The 15,847-nt window shown below is 34.3% G+C and overlaps 1 protein-coding gene across 1 annotated transcript in view; it reads left to right on the top strand.

Moving 5' to 3' along the window:
- CNTN5 (contactin 5) overlaps nucleotides 1–15,847 on the top strand; it is a 1,333,698-nt gene that overhangs the window by 881,971 nt on the left and 435,880 nt on the right. The window contains exon 7 of the mRNA XM_031653895.1: nucleotides 5,557–5,652. Within this exon, the coding sequence (XP_031509755.1) occupies nucleotides 5,557–5,652 (96 nt within the window). The remainder of the gene's footprint in view (nucleotides 1–5,556; nucleotides 5,653–15,847) is intronic.

Below are 15,847 nucleotides of genomic sequence, written 5' to 3'. Positions count from 1 at the left end.
TGAAAGAACTGCTTTTTCTATTCTTTCTCAGAAGCTAATTTTTAATAAGATGTCCTTATTGAAGATTATTTTAAAATTCCTAAAATCAGTGTGGTTTAACTTCCAAATATTGAATTGCTTTTTTCCTGGTATAGTTTTTAAAACTTTAGAATCAATCACATTGACTTTGGTTTGCCAACTCTATTAGATATATGACTGCAGTGAACTTTTTACTTGCTTTTCCCCTAGATTTAGTAATCTTTAAAGAACAGGAATTAGTATCTACTTCCAGGAAGCCTAGCACAGAGTAGGTATGTTAGTAGCTAGTGTAACTATTTTCATTCATTTCCTTTTCTCTCTTTTCTAAAGATTTAGAAGGTCAAAAATAGTTTGTGAATGAAGTTTGACTAATTTTTATTATAGAATATTTGCATGGAATGCCAAAAAATTACAATGACCTGAATAATCCTGATGGTAATAACAGGAACAATAAATACAGCCAATGAAAAGCTTCAATATGCAATCACTTTGCAAGTGAGGCAGCAAATACCAAGTTAGTATTACAAAACTTGTCAGTTGTTTTTACAGAAATCATGGGAATTAAAGCTGAAGGCCTCTCATATCAGTTCTTTAATCTTTCATATAATATATATGACACTCAAATGTAATTAATGAAACTTCATAAAATCTGTCTCTGATACCTAGTCTAATATAATTTGCCTTTTCAATGATCTTTTTGTAAAAAGTCAATATCTCAATTTTATGAAAAATTTTAAAATTTGTGATAAATCGTATCTGTGTTCACAGCACTTTTAGAGAATTAATTGAGAATTCTTGGAGCACTGATAGTCTAAAACTCATTAGGGCCACCTGCAGGATAAATGTGTAGACATGAATACCTCAAGATTAGCGCTGTATTCCTCTGCCTTTTTCCAAACACAACTCCTATAAGCTCGACATTGCCACTTACCCAGAACAGACTTAAGACTGGGAAATAGAAGTCCAGGAGACAAATCAACCACAGCGTTTTATTTCTAATTGTATAGCTTTTATTCTCCTGTCTTGAGCCTTTTCCCCACTCCTCCCCAATAACTAAACCAACCTATTGTATTTAACATACATAAGATACAAGATCAGTGTCCAGAATCTCTTAAGTACTATCTCTTTTGATAGTTTCAGGTACTCTCTTTCCCTCCAGCACTTTAATGCTTTCTAATGAATAATTTTTGAAATATTTTTCAGATGTTTGTGTGTGTACATATAGCTCACATTCTACCTACTCAAGGTATCCCAGGAGGTTAAAAAGAAGTAGAAAAGAAACCTTCCTGAATAGTTTGCCAAATTTCTCAGCCCACTCTATTGCTAAGTGTTAACTTTATCAAGTCTATGAAGTCTTTCAGGAGAAATTCCCTTAGACTGGGGATATCTTCACCTTGTTTTGGCTCCTCTTAAGTTTAGAGTCAAATTTGTAGCCAACTCCCAATAATTTACAAAAACATGTACTGTATATTCCTAAATTCCTGTTTTGCCCTGCAGGCTTCTTACCATGCTTATTTTATCTTCACCTGGAATTCCTCAACTTGTTTTACGTGTTTATTTATTATTACTGAGGCAAATACATATTTTAAGCTGCCTCAAATACTTCGTGGAACAATACAGGGATGAAAAGAGTAACTGAAGAATATCAAGAAGGAAGGAAGACAAGAATACAAAAAGGAAGAGAAGGAGGAAGGAGGGGAGGGAGAGGGAAGAAAAAAAGGAAGAAAGCAAAGAAAAAACTAAAGTCTGTGTGTATGTGTATGTGTGTTCATGTATTTATAGCTCACATTTAGAGAAATAGTGTGAAGTGCTACGTGATAAATGTTCACGGAATGTATTTGGTCACTCATGAGTGTGGCTATGACAAGCTGGGCTTTGAGGACTTGGGCTTATATACCTATTTGGTGACCCAGACTCGTGTGAGCTATGAACAGTTGACCCAAGTAGGTATGATTAATTCATTTATATATCTATATCCTTTACAGTTTTTCTTCAGAACCAGTACCTAACACAATGTTCAATGTATAGTATGCATTGAATAAATATTTGTTAAATAAATTCATAAAATGGTTTGTCTTACATGTGATCAATGTGGCTCAAATCTCCCATCCCAAGTCTACATTCTATCATCTCAAGCTCTTAATAACATCTATTATTGTATGTTTTTCATTTTTCTTTTGCATAGTTCTTCTAGGATGAATAGGTGCAATAATTCTGCAAGCTACTGTTCTAGTTACAGCTCTCCTTTTAAACGCTGCGTGAGCTTCTTAACTCAGAAAAAGAAAGGTCAGAGCAGAGACAAAGTCTAGGGCCCTATGACTTTTGATCACAAAATTTCTCCTCCAGTGTCTTAACTTGACTATTTGTACATGTGCTTTGAAGTAAGTCTAGGAAGATATTTATTTCAGTTTGTAATTTGAACCTGAATTTTAGAGTCTTTGTGTTGTGATTTTTATTTTTACTCTCCTTTTTTTTTCCTGTAAAGGTAAAAAAATAGAACACATGAACACATATTTTTGACCTTGTGTAATTGCAATAAAACAATTCAAGCCCATATCTATAAAAGGGCTTTTTCTTTTTTTCCATTTATCTTCTTGGTATATGTAATGTATCACCTATTAAGATAACATGATAAACACTAAACCTGCACATACAACCACTGAAAGATTTCAAAGTTCTCTGATTGAATACATCCAAAGAAATTAACTCCTTTCTCAGTGAGAGATGAACAGACAGCTAAATTTTCACTCAGACTATTCAGTTTAACCACCATTCCCATCAACCAATATTTTTTTCACATAAACCTTTCTGCCTTAGATCAACCATAATCTTGCCTGGAACAGGGATCACTTTTACATTATAGATAATAATGTTTCACTTTTCTTTATAGTAGGAAAGAGTTAAGTGGAAAATGTACATACCCCAGTACAGACTTTTTTTTTAGTATTTCTCTGTATGTTTTTAAGAAAGAAAAAATATCTACTCATAATTTAAAAAAAAATCCATTTATCTTTGGGCTTCTGGTGCTATAGTTCCCAGGAAATAATGACACAGAGACAATTCTATGAGGAAATGTTAAATTGTGCTTGTATTAACAGCTGGCACAAAATAAAGCAATTACAGTGAAATATTATCTTTTGGGTCATTGGGATCTCAAAACACAATTTAGGTCACAATTATTCTATAATCTTCTTTTCTTAGTGTGTTTAATTTCTAGGGCATGCCTGTACTTCAGTTCCTCAGAAACAGACATTAATTTAGAACTGTTTTCTATTAAAACAATCTTGTAAATACAATAGGTTGATTTGAAATGTCATAAAAATAAGCATAATATAAACTTGTAGTAAGTGTATTGAAATAGATATTTATGTTTTAGAAACCATTTTAAAAATTCATTAAAAATAAATTGATATCCAAATTGCCTTCCAGAATTTATAGATTCAATGAAGACGAAAAGAGGAAAGTGAAATCACATAATCCCTATAGATGTTAAATTCAGACATGGTGGCTTTCTCCTATAATCCCAGTACTTTGTGAGGCAGAGGCCACAGGATTGCTTGGCACAAGTCTGGGCAACATAGCGAGACTCTGTCTCTACGAAAAATTTGAAAAATTAGCTGAGTATGCTAGCCCGTATCTGTAGTCCCAGCTACTTTGGAGGCTGAGGCTGGAGGATTTCTTGACCCCAGGAGTTACAGATTGCACTGAGTTATGATCACACCATGCACTCCGGCCTGGGCGACATAGGGACGAGGCTCTCAAAATATATATTAAAGCCCTGGCACAACCACTGCCTCACTATCCTGTGTTGTATTTCCAGGAGTAAAGTAAAAGGAAGTCAAATTAAAAATCTTGCCATGCTTTGATTTCATATTAAGATCATTTTTTGGAAAAAAGCCTCTAAGAATCAGTGCGTATGAGTTGAAAGCCATGATTTGCATATATTTATTTGTTACAGACAAATGTCTATGTTGTATTACCTCATACATACAAAGTTCAAAGAGAGACAAGCATAATATTTGGTAATAGAAATCAGAGCAGTAACCTTGTAGGTACATGTATTTGAAAATTACTGACTTGATTTTTACTGCTACAGAAGTTAGTGTGTATATTTTTTAAATAACAATCCCCCAGAAGAGTAGAACTAGAATTGCTCTTTTTCTTTTGTCTTGCTACTTTATGAAAAGCTTAACTGTTTATAAAGAAACATTGAATTTTGTATAAAATCCTAAATACATTCTGCAATAATGAATACTTCTCTATTTATTTGGTATCATGTATTCACTGTTTATTAGACCCCCATGATTTTGGATGTGTTTAAGAAGATTTGATTATACATTCAGCAAAATAATAAGTAAATTGTTAGTCATCTCAAAAATATATATATAGAATTTTTCTTAGAGTGCTATAGACTTGTAATTTATCTCCTTCATATCCAGTAGTATATTTTCTTGATTGTTCAATTTATTTGTCAAATTAACATTAAATTTGAAGCCCTACCTTGTATTGCTACAAAGCATATTATTTTAGCGTGAAATAATTACAATATATTTTTAAAATCTCTTTTACAATTTGTGCCTAATGGAAGAAATGGAAGAACATTTCTAAGAAGCATTTCTTAACATGGAAACATGAGTTTATTCATAAATAATATTGAACTCCTACCATTTTCAATAAAGTAGTCTAAAAATTGTCTTATTGATCAACCTAGCCCAAGAAAAGAGAAAGGGGAGTATGTACTAAGATATAAATAGTTTAATAAGCAATAATAGAATTACAAATAAAATTACACATCATTCCCTTTTGGACCATTTTCTTTTTAGGAAGGTCTTTTCAAATTGTGTAAATTCAACATAGTTTAAGGGAAGGCAATTGAACTCCAGTACTGTAATCCCTCATACATAGAAGTGAGTGTTTCATTAGCTAATATTCCCAGACTAATCAAAATGGATGAGAGTAGTTAATTCACAGAGCCCATTCTAGGCGTTCATAAAATGAAAGTCACATAACTTTCTTATTCATATTTATAGAAAAAGAATAGTTTTTCTATTTTTATTATATTTTGTTAGAGCATACAAGTCTCTACGTTGGCATCCTCATGCTTGGTTTTACACATCATTCTTAGCATGACATGTAATGAAGCAGCAGGTGGGACACCAAGTCCTATGACTACTTCTATTTCTCTTCTCACTATGAGTGAATGGGCATTACAGGTAGTAGAAATATCAATATGTAGGAAATATTATGTAACTATTTGTGTTAAAAATACTATACTGCCTAGTTTCTGTCTATACTGGCAACTTGAATGGACTGTAAATAAAAATAAAGAATATGGTTTTTCTATGGATGGTATAGATTTATTTCTATTGTGGTATTTAAAACTTGATGATGTAGATATATGTTAAAGCGCTCTTGTCACTGATTAACAAACAAAAGACACCTTGTCAAGATAATGATAGAAAGTAAGTACAAGTTAAAATCGTAGTAATCTTTACATTCTTTTTTGCCTTGGATCTAAATGTTGTATTATGTTGACAGATCTGGGAAATTTTAGTGGCCGGACAAGAAGTGCCGTCTCTGTGAGGGAAGGCCAGGGTGTCGTTCTGATGTGCTCTCCTCCACCACACTCACCAGGTACAGTAGGATCCCATTCTTTGCTGCTGCTGCTCTCTTTTGCTATGTGTTTTTTCTTTTAGACAGTATATTGATGGGAGAACATTGCAGGTGAAATGTGCATGGTTTCCTTGACATATATCAGAGTGCCAGATGAGTAATTCAAGATCACGTACTCTAAATACCATTAGATGGGATGCTGAACTCCAATGATAAGATTGTTTTATTGCCATTCTAACTGTTGACTGTCATTGTTATGCCTCTGTCTGCCATCAGTGAAGAATATATTGCCTGGAGCACAAGGGAAGTGATAAACTGAGAGAATGAAACTTTTCAAAATAGTTTGGAGTATCAGAGTTGGTTTAACTGAATACCAACATGCATCTTGTTTCAAAAGAAAAACTGGACACTTAGTTGTTTATGGTGCTCTTTGCTACACTGGAATTAGAACTTCTAAGCAATGCTTTTTTTTTTTTTTTTTTTTTGAGTTTCAAACAAAACTACAATTTAGTTAGTAATTTTTGGCTCTTTGAGGTCTTGTTTGTAAAAGTCATGGGTAATTTTTGTGGCTTGAGGAAGCAGAAAACTAAACTGTACTCAGATTAATTATACGTACTTCTGCCAGCTCACACCTAATTATATCCATTTTGTTTGAGTTTTATTGAGTACACCTTTGGAACTTAGTATAGCTTTACCATAGTATAAGTTAAGAGTGACCAGCATCAGTTAAAGAGAAAGAGAAAGAGCACAAGGAAGAACCAAGGAATGAAGGCTTAGTTAACAACTGGTAACAGAATTGAAGGTCTTGGTATCTCAGTAATTTTTTCTTCTTTAATTAGAGTGATGGCCATATTTGTTTCTAGGTTATATTACCAGTGTAGTAATGGAGCCAAATTTGGCTCTACTGTACATATTTTTTAAATAATAAAATGGCCTACATTGATTTTCTTAAGGCTTCTTTATCTTTATCTGATCCCCCTTCTATATTTTTAATTGAAAGGAAAGTATGCTGCATATCAACAGGAACATATTTTTGAAAACATTTTTATTTGAAACTCAGATAATAATTACAATTAGGAATAATTGTTGAGTTATACCCCTCCAATTCCTGTACATCAATCCAGTTACTCCAGTCTTTCTGTAAAAAGTTTGGGGACTTCACAGTAAGCATATCTAGTCTTACCTGTATCTAAATCCAGATTTAGGTTCTTTCAAAACATCTGTTTTAATTTTTTTAATGGATAAGACAAAAATTTATATTACATTTAGGGAAATTGTATGGCATTGATATAGATCATGTCTCATATTGGTTATTAAACAGATTTCATCCAAAGGGGGTATTAGTTGAATAATTGTTAGAGATTGCAAAAAAGGGAAAAAGAAGAAGAAGGAGAAAGAGAATATAACAGGCTTTATAGAGGATGAATGAATCCATTACTAGACTGACAGGAGTTAACAACATAAAGTGACCCCTGTGAGAAAATAAGCAAGGTATTCTGAGATATGATCTCTATTTTAAGGCTGTTGGAACATGTATTTTTAAATAAAGTGAAATGGAAAAGAATAATATAGAAATCAAAACTGCAGGAATACACATAAATAAATTATCTGATTTGCAGAGAAGACCATATACAGATTTATGGTGGGAGAATATAGTACAATGAGTTGCATATATATAGTAAGATAAGCATAAGATAAGAATAGGCACTAATGACTGATTAAATAAATAATAATGTGATCTCTGATTGAGATCAATATATGTAAATGACTGTTCAATCATCGTATTTTACAACCGAACTCATCCTCTTGACCAAGGCCAATTTGATATGTTATTACCAACAGTTGCAATCTCTCAATTGCCACATTTACAAGCTTCCTTTTTTTCTGAACAGCATCCACTATCTTCTACTCACTCCTTTAGTACCCTGATTCCAGAAGTCCTTTAATGTCATGGAAATGTGCAAATCATTGATCCTACCCCATTTTCATTTTACTCCACCTCCTTTGATTCTCACTTTTCTCATTCAGTTATTGTCATATTCTTTTATACAGCTTCAATTTTGTCATCTCTCTTTTGCTTTCTCACACTGACATTCTAGTTTGCAAAACCCTAATCACGATATAGATCCAACTCTTAGCCTACTGCATATATGAGTCTATTCAGGTTAATATTACTGTTAAATAATCCCCAAAACCAATGCACACACAGAAAACAAACAACCAGTTATGCAGACTGCTGTCAATTTAAAATAAAAATGATGAACTTCACATGCATCTTAATATTACCTAGAATTTTTTTAAAAACCTATTATTTTTACTATACTTTAGTCAAATGTTGTATGTGTCTTCCCAAGCTCACTCTCAGGCAATAAACATGCATCCTATTACGTTGTGAAAGAGAAAGCAATTAGAAGATAAACTCCACAAGCCCTCATCACCAAGTCACACAGCAATTAGCATTTGTAGCCATACAATCTGACTTCCCATTTTTTAGTACATAGCACAGTATAACATAGTGTGATATAGAATAGTATAGGTCAGATACAAAAGAATTTCCTTTTCAAAGGTTTGGCTTATTCAGAGTCCTCGTTCTTCGTTCCCTACTTCCAAGGCCAAACTAACTTCCTTATCCTTTGTTCCTCCCTATTTTAATTTCAGTAAACAACTTTCCCACCCGTCCTTATTTACAGAGCCCACATTTGCTACCTACTCTGTAAATTACCCCTCCCATTGCAACTGCTTTTCCCACTGAAACCGCCCTTCCTGCCAGTGTAACCACATTCCTGCATCTTTCAAGTTAGTCAGTCAGGCTCAGTTTAGATTGTGCGGTCCAACTCCAGCCAGTGGAGGCAGGACACAGTAGCAGGGACAAGCTGCGTTAAGGATAAAAACCCCTTCCCTCCTTTGTTTGGTGTGCTCTTGTGACCAGACTTGTGAGCAGCATTCTTCTGCAAAAGTAAATTTTGCCTTGCTGAGAAATCCTTTCTTTACATGATCTTTTTCTTTGTGACTCCAAACTTGACTTCTAACAGTATAATATAGCATATGCATTGCTGCAGTTCTAAGACTAATCCCTCAACTTGTGTGTGCTGTAGTTCATCTTTTTTTGCCTACTTTAAGAAATTGTTTCAGCAGTACCCCTTCTTCTGCATTTGTATCAGAGATTGATTCCTCTTCTAGAGCAGTCCCATCAACATGGAAACCTGCTATTTTTGCCTCCATATAAAAGTAAAACAAAGTAAAATTCCCTTGTCCAATGCCCTCTTCGTTCAGCTACTACATGATTTTTGGTTTTCCTTTACAGTAATACTGCAAAAACTTTCTTTTTATACTCTATCCAATTGCATTCCTCTCAGCCTGTGTGTTTCTCTCTCTTCCCGCTCTTTTTGTCTCTACTCTCTTTCTCTTTTTAACAGATTCATTGACATGCATTTTTTATCCCATAAAATTCACCCATTTTAAGTATACAGTTCAATGAGTTTTAGTACATTTATATAATTGTGTCTTCTTCACCAGAACTCAAAAGATACTTCCATCATTTCAAAAAGTCATTCAATCCCTCTCCTCATGTCCCTGGGCAATTTTTGCTATGCTTTCTTTCTCTAGAGTTTTGACTTTTCTAGAAAATTTATTTTATTTAAGACATCTTTTTGCCACGTTACTCAGGCTGGTCTCGAACTCCTAGGCTTAAGTGATCCTCTCAACTGTAAACTCAAAGTGCTGGGATTATAGGCATGAGCCACTGGGCCCAGCCAGAAATTTCATTTTAATGCAATCATACAGTCTGCAATCTATGTGTGCATGTCGGTGGGTGTTTGGTTTCTTTTACTTGGCAGAATCTGTCTGAGATTCATCTATATCATGGAATGTATCAATAGTTTATTGCTTTATATTGCTGAATAGTATTTCATTTTAAGGACACATTCCATTTTGTGTATCCATTTGGATTATTTTCAGTTCCCATGTGGGTCACTTCTTTTTCCACAAAACACTATTTTCACTTAGCTTAAAAGATTCCTCACTCTTGATATTCCTCCACTCTTTCTTCTTAATCTCCTTTGCTGATTTGTCTCATCTCCTCAAACTCTTAATTTTATGGTCCCCCAAGTGTCAGTACTATAATTTCTTATTTCCTTAATAAACTCACACTTTGTTAGTTTTCACCTGATAATAAAGCTTTAAATGTCTAAGTAGCTAAAATCTCCCTAACATGCATCTCTATCCCAGACTCAGGCTTGTATGTATATCCAACTCCTGTCAGTATTTTAATTTAGTTGGCTAATAGGCACTTCACTCTTAACGATGTCTAAATCTGAACTCCTGGTTATTTCTTCCCCAAACCTTTTCTAGCTGAAGTCTTTTCCACCTCTATTAATAGAAATTTCATTCCTTATATCAGGCCTCAGAGCCATTCTTCACTTCTCACTTTCTCTACACCCCACATAGAAACCACTGGTAATTTTATTGGTGTCGGCCTACTTTCTGGTTCATAGACAAGATCCTCTTGCTGTGTACTTACATGGTGGAAGGGGCCAGAGAGCTCTCTTGGGCCTCATTTATAGGTGTACTAATCTCATTCATGAGGGCTTCACTCTCATGACTTAATCACTTACCAAAACTCTCGCCTCTTAATACCAGCACTTTGGGGGTTAGGATTTCAACATACTGCTTTTGAAGGGACATAAACATTCAGACCATAGAAGGTGATATTTGGAGATGGGGCTTTTTTTTAGTTTTATGCGAGGCCTTGAGGGTGGAGCCTTTATGATAAGATAAACGACTTTATTAGAGGAGACACCAGAGAGCTCTCTTTCTCTACTGAATGTGAGAAAACAAAGAAGGTGTCCATCTGCAAACCAGAAAGAAAATCCTCATCAGAAGCCAGACATGCTGTCACCTAATCCCAGACTTCCAGCCTCCATAACTGTGAGAAAATAAATTTCTGTTGTTTAAGTCACTCAATCTGTGGTATGTTGTTATGGCAACTTGAGCAGACTAATACATCATCTCATTCAGCTTAATATTGAAGCCAAAGTCGTTACCATTGCTTGAAGAACCCTCACCGTTTGCCTCCACTTGATCTTTCTGACCTCATCTACTGCTTTCCCTCCTACTCTCTTTACTGTAGTTATCGTCATCTCCTTGATGTCTCAAACAACCAGACAAGCTCCTGCCTTAAGACCCTTGCAGTAGCTGTTCTCTAGGCCTGGATCATGTATATCCCAGGTATATGAATGGCTGACTCGCTCACATCCATGTCTTCATTTAAATATCACCTTAGTAAAACCTTTTCTGATCTTCCTCTTTGATTTCCACTCCACAATTCGTTTATCCAGCTTTGCTTTATTTTTCTCCATAATACTCACAGCATTCCATATACTGCCTTTATTTTTCTCCGTAATACTCATAGCATTCCATATACTCACACATATACTTACTTAGTTGTTCATAGTTTGTCTCCTTTGGTTACAATGCAAATTCTACTAAGACATAAATTTTGTAGGTTTTGTTCACTGTTATTACCCCAGTGCCTAGGACAGAGTGTTAGCTCAAAAATATTTATTGAATTAATCTATGTATAATATTCAGAAATATATGAAATGAGCCAAGGTTTTAATAAATATCAGAAACTTTGATGGAAAAGTCATAAATTAGAATAGGAAAAAACAGATCAGCTATGTAACAAGAAAACCTTTCTTAAAATTTACCTTTTTCTCATAATTATGTTGTGAAATGGTGCATTAATTTTAGTGCCTTGCCTTGTTTGCTTAAAAGAAGAACTTGGAAACTATCTTGGGAAAATATAGTCAAAAATGCTTGCTGAAGTAACATAATATATTGGTCCATTTTCATATTGCTCTGAAGAAATACCTGAGACCAGGTAATTTATAAAGAAAAAGAGGTTTAATGGACTCCCAGTTTCACTTGGCTGGAGGGCCTCCCAATTATGGCAGAAACTGAAGGAGGGGCAAAGGTGCATCTTACGTGGTGGCAGGCAAGAGAGCGTGTGCAAGGGAACTGCTATTTCTAAAGCCACCAGATCTTGTGAGACTTACTCACCATCATGAGAACACTATGGGAAAAATCCACCCCCCTGATTCGGTCACTGGATCTGTCCCACAACACGTGGGGATTATAAAAGCTACAGTTCAATATGAGATTTGGGTGGGGACATGCCAAACCGAATTACAAAGGAAGTGAGAAAAGAATAATCCAGGGTAAAGTTTCTGATCTGACATTTATTAGCAGTGACTTCAACACTGCCTTTGGGTGGAATGAGATTAATATTATGAAATTAGTAAGTAACCTGATACATGCTAGAAATCTTAGACCCAAGTTTCTGTTTCATCCAAATAGTCTTGTAGATTATCATAGCATACTTGTTCAACTGATGCTTGATTGTATTTGGTTTCCCAATCTTGTTTTGCTTCCTTTTTTCAAATCATAATTAGAGTTTTGTATTTTATCTATCAGAACAATACAGTGTAAAGTGTCAAGAGTCAAATTTTATTGTTTTTATCTTTCCAAGAAGTTATATGTTCCTTCAGTATACAAAATTTACCACCTTTCAATTTGTATTCCCAATATGTAGCACAGTGTCTGATCCTTACTAAGTTTTCATTAAATGCATGTTAAATAACTGAGTGAAATGCTGATTCTAATAGTTGAATTTTGCAAGGTTTTAGACAGTTCCTGTCAGCCTTCTGGTATTAGCTCATTGTATCCTGTATTCATGACAGATATTTAGGTCACTTAATATCACATTTTTGTATTGCTATTTCAAAGTGTAGCAGCTACTATGATTCAGTGGAAGCTGTATGAAATGATAAAACAATTTATACATCAGAGAAGATTAAAAATTATTCAGAAACAGCCCACAGATCCATTATCTTGTTACCTCAAACAGAGGTACAATGCCCATTTTTCGTCAAATAAAAGCAAAAGCTTGGATTGACTTGATAGCTAAATTTCTGAGTTATCTTCTCAAGAGATCAGTATTAATCCCTGTCAGCAACATATGTACATGAAAATACCTTGTTTGGATACTGAGGTGGTTATTCATCTACAAGATAATAAATATATATATTTGAAATGTTAATATGTTAGCCCAAATGAGTTTTGATTGCCAAAAAATGTCTTTTTCAGTTTAGTAATTTTGAAGTTGAGCGTTATATTGTAAAGAAAGGCTCTGTGAAAATGTAGAAATAGCCTCATAAAACCTATAAACCTATATAAAATTGTTTTACTATTTAGAAGCTATCATTTATACTTTCTACATAAATAAGTCATTTATTACTGTTTTACTTACATATTTGATTTTATTTTGTACCAAAACATTTAAAAGCTTACATTGAAGTGGAACCTATAATTTTTAAATAAAGCATAATGCTATAGTAAAAGATATATGAATATACCACTTTATGGTATAATAATCATGTAATCCTTAAAAAATATCTGAAACTTAAAAATTATTGTCATCCCTATAGTATTGATGAGGAATCTAAACATCAGAAAGATTAAGTGAAACACTTAAGGTCTCATACACAGTAAGGGACGGAACCAGTACTTCAACGTTTGATATATTTAATACTATATAATGTGGATTTTGTGTAAAGCTATACTAAAACCTTTATAGCAATAACACAAATGAAAACTTTTAAACAATAGAATCAAGGACTTCTTAAAAATAATGTGAATTTTATCAAATACTTACCTTCATTCAATAAACATAGATATAGTACCTATCTTTTAACTAATGAGTTTAGCCTATTTACATTTATTTCTACCATCTTATTTTGTACTTGTTACCCTGTTTTTGATTTTTTTTAAATTTTAGATTCACAGGGTACATGTATATGTGTGTTACATGTTTGATGCTGGGATTTGGGCTCCCAATGATCCTGTCACCCAAGTAGTAAACATACTACCTGATAGGTAGTTTGTCAACCCTTCCCACCCCCATTTTGGAACCGCCAGTGTTTATTATTACCATCTTGTGTCCGCATGTACCCAACGTTTGGCTGTCACTTGGTGAAAGCATGCTGTATTTGGTTTTCTGTTTCTGCATTAATTTGCTTAGGATAATGGCCTCCAGCTGCATCCATGTTGCTAGAAGAGATATAATTTTGCTCTTTTTTGTGGCTGTGTAGTATTCCATGGTGTGTATTTGCCACATTTATTTTCTTCAACCCACCGTTGATGGGAACCTGAGTTGAATCCATGTTTTTGTTATTATGAATAGTGCTGTGATAAACGTACTACTACAGATGTCTTTTTGGGAAAACTATTTATTTTCTTTGGGGTGTATACCCAGTAATGGGATTGCTAAGTTGAATGGTAATTCTATTTTTACTTCTTTGGGAAATGTCCAAACTGCTTTCCACAGGGACTGAGCTAATTTGCATTGCCATGAAAAATGCGTAAAGATTCCCTTTTCTCTGTAACCTCACCAATATGTATGTATGTATGTATGTATGTATGTATGTATGTATGTATCTGTCTGTCTGTCTGTCTGTCTATCTGATGGAGTCTTGCTCTGTTGCCAGGCTGGAGTGCAGTGGCATGATCTCAACTCACTGCAACCTCCACCTCCTGGCTTCAAGCGATTTCCCTGCCTCAGCCTTCCGAGTAGCTGGTACTACAGGTGCACGCCACCATGTCCAGTTAATTTTTTGTGTTTTAGTAGAGACAGGGTTTCACCATGTTGGAAACGATGATCTCAATCTCCTGACCTCATGGTCTGCCTGCCTCTGCCTCCCAAAGTGCTGGGGTTACGGGCATAAGCCACCATACCCAGCATCTATTATTTTTGTTTTACTTTCTAATACTAGTCATTCTGGCTGGTATAATCACCATGTTATCTCATTGTGATTTTCATTTGCATCTCTCTCATAATTAGTGGTGTTGAACAGTTTTACGTCTTTGCTGGCTGCTTGTATGTTTTCTTTTGAGAAGTATCTATCTATATCCTTTGCCTACTTTTTGGTTTTGTTGCATTTGCTTTTGAGAACTTAATCATAAATTTTTTGCCTAGGTCAACGTCTAGAGAGTGTTTCTGAGGTTTTCTTCCACGATTTTTTATAGTTTGAGGTCTTACATTTAAGTGTGTAATCATTCTTGAGTTAATTTTTGTGTATTGTGAGAGATAGGGGTCCAACTTAATTATTCTGCATATGGTTAGCCAGTTTTCCCAGAACCATTTAGTGAATAGGGTATCCTTTCCCTATTGTTTATTTTTGTCAATTTCTTGAAGATCAATTGGTTGTGGCTATGCAGCTTTAATTCAGGGGCCTCTATTCCGTTCCATTTGTCTGTGTGTACAAGTACTATACTGTTTTGGTTACTATAGCCTTGTTATGTAGTTTGAAGTGGTTACCACACGTTTTCTATGCTTTATTTGCCCTCTTTTTACTTTCACTCATTTTTATTGTATGTTTTTTAATTGTAGTTTTCCTTCTATTCACTTCAAAATTTAATATTTTATTTGCTGTTTTCAAAATTACATGTAAAATTTTAATGTGGCTATTTAACATTATTTTTGAACAGTTTCAGTGCAATTGTTTTTGGTGATGAATGAATCTGGTAATTCAAACAGAATTTGAAGAAGAAATTTGTGTAAATTTATGGCTCTATGAAATACAATACCTAAGAAATGAAGAATTTGGTTTAGGATAGGAAAAGATTAGTTGAGTTGTGAACACATGAAGTCTTATATATCTACAGGTATCTCAGAAAACTGGATATAAATATCCAGTTCTTGGTATACCTGACTCCCTAAAAGTGCAAAACCACAGACAGGTATATCTCACTTAAATATGCTCTCCAAACAATCAGTTTCTCTATCATCACTCCTCCAGTTATAGGTGGAGTTGTGGTGGTATGCATATCCATCACGGCGAATACTAGTGCTGCAGGTACATTGGATCTCAGAGAGAAGGAAAAGAAAATCATAATAATCAGTTAAATAGGAAGTGCCAAGGCAACTGGAGTAAGTGCATAAAGTGAATATTTGCAGACTAAACTTATTTTATTTATACATACAAGCTCTGAGCCATCATAGAATATAGCTGAATTTATAATGTAATGAGCTATATAGCAAAGCTTATGCCTGAGCACACAGCAAACATAGTGCATAATGCATTTGGTTGTTCCTTTAATACTCCTTCATTGCAAACACTCTAACATATAGTATATCCAGTTTGGAAAGAATAGTCAA

The sequence above is a fragment of the Papio anubis genome, chromosome 12 (genome assembly GCF_008728515.1).
Source record: "Papio anubis isolate 15944 chromosome 12, Panubis1.0, whole genome shotgun sequence".
Lineage (NCBI taxonomy): Eukaryota > Metazoa > Chordata > Mammalia > Primates > Cercopithecidae > Papio > Papio anubis.
This window is presented reverse-complemented; position numbering and strand designations above follow the sequence as displayed.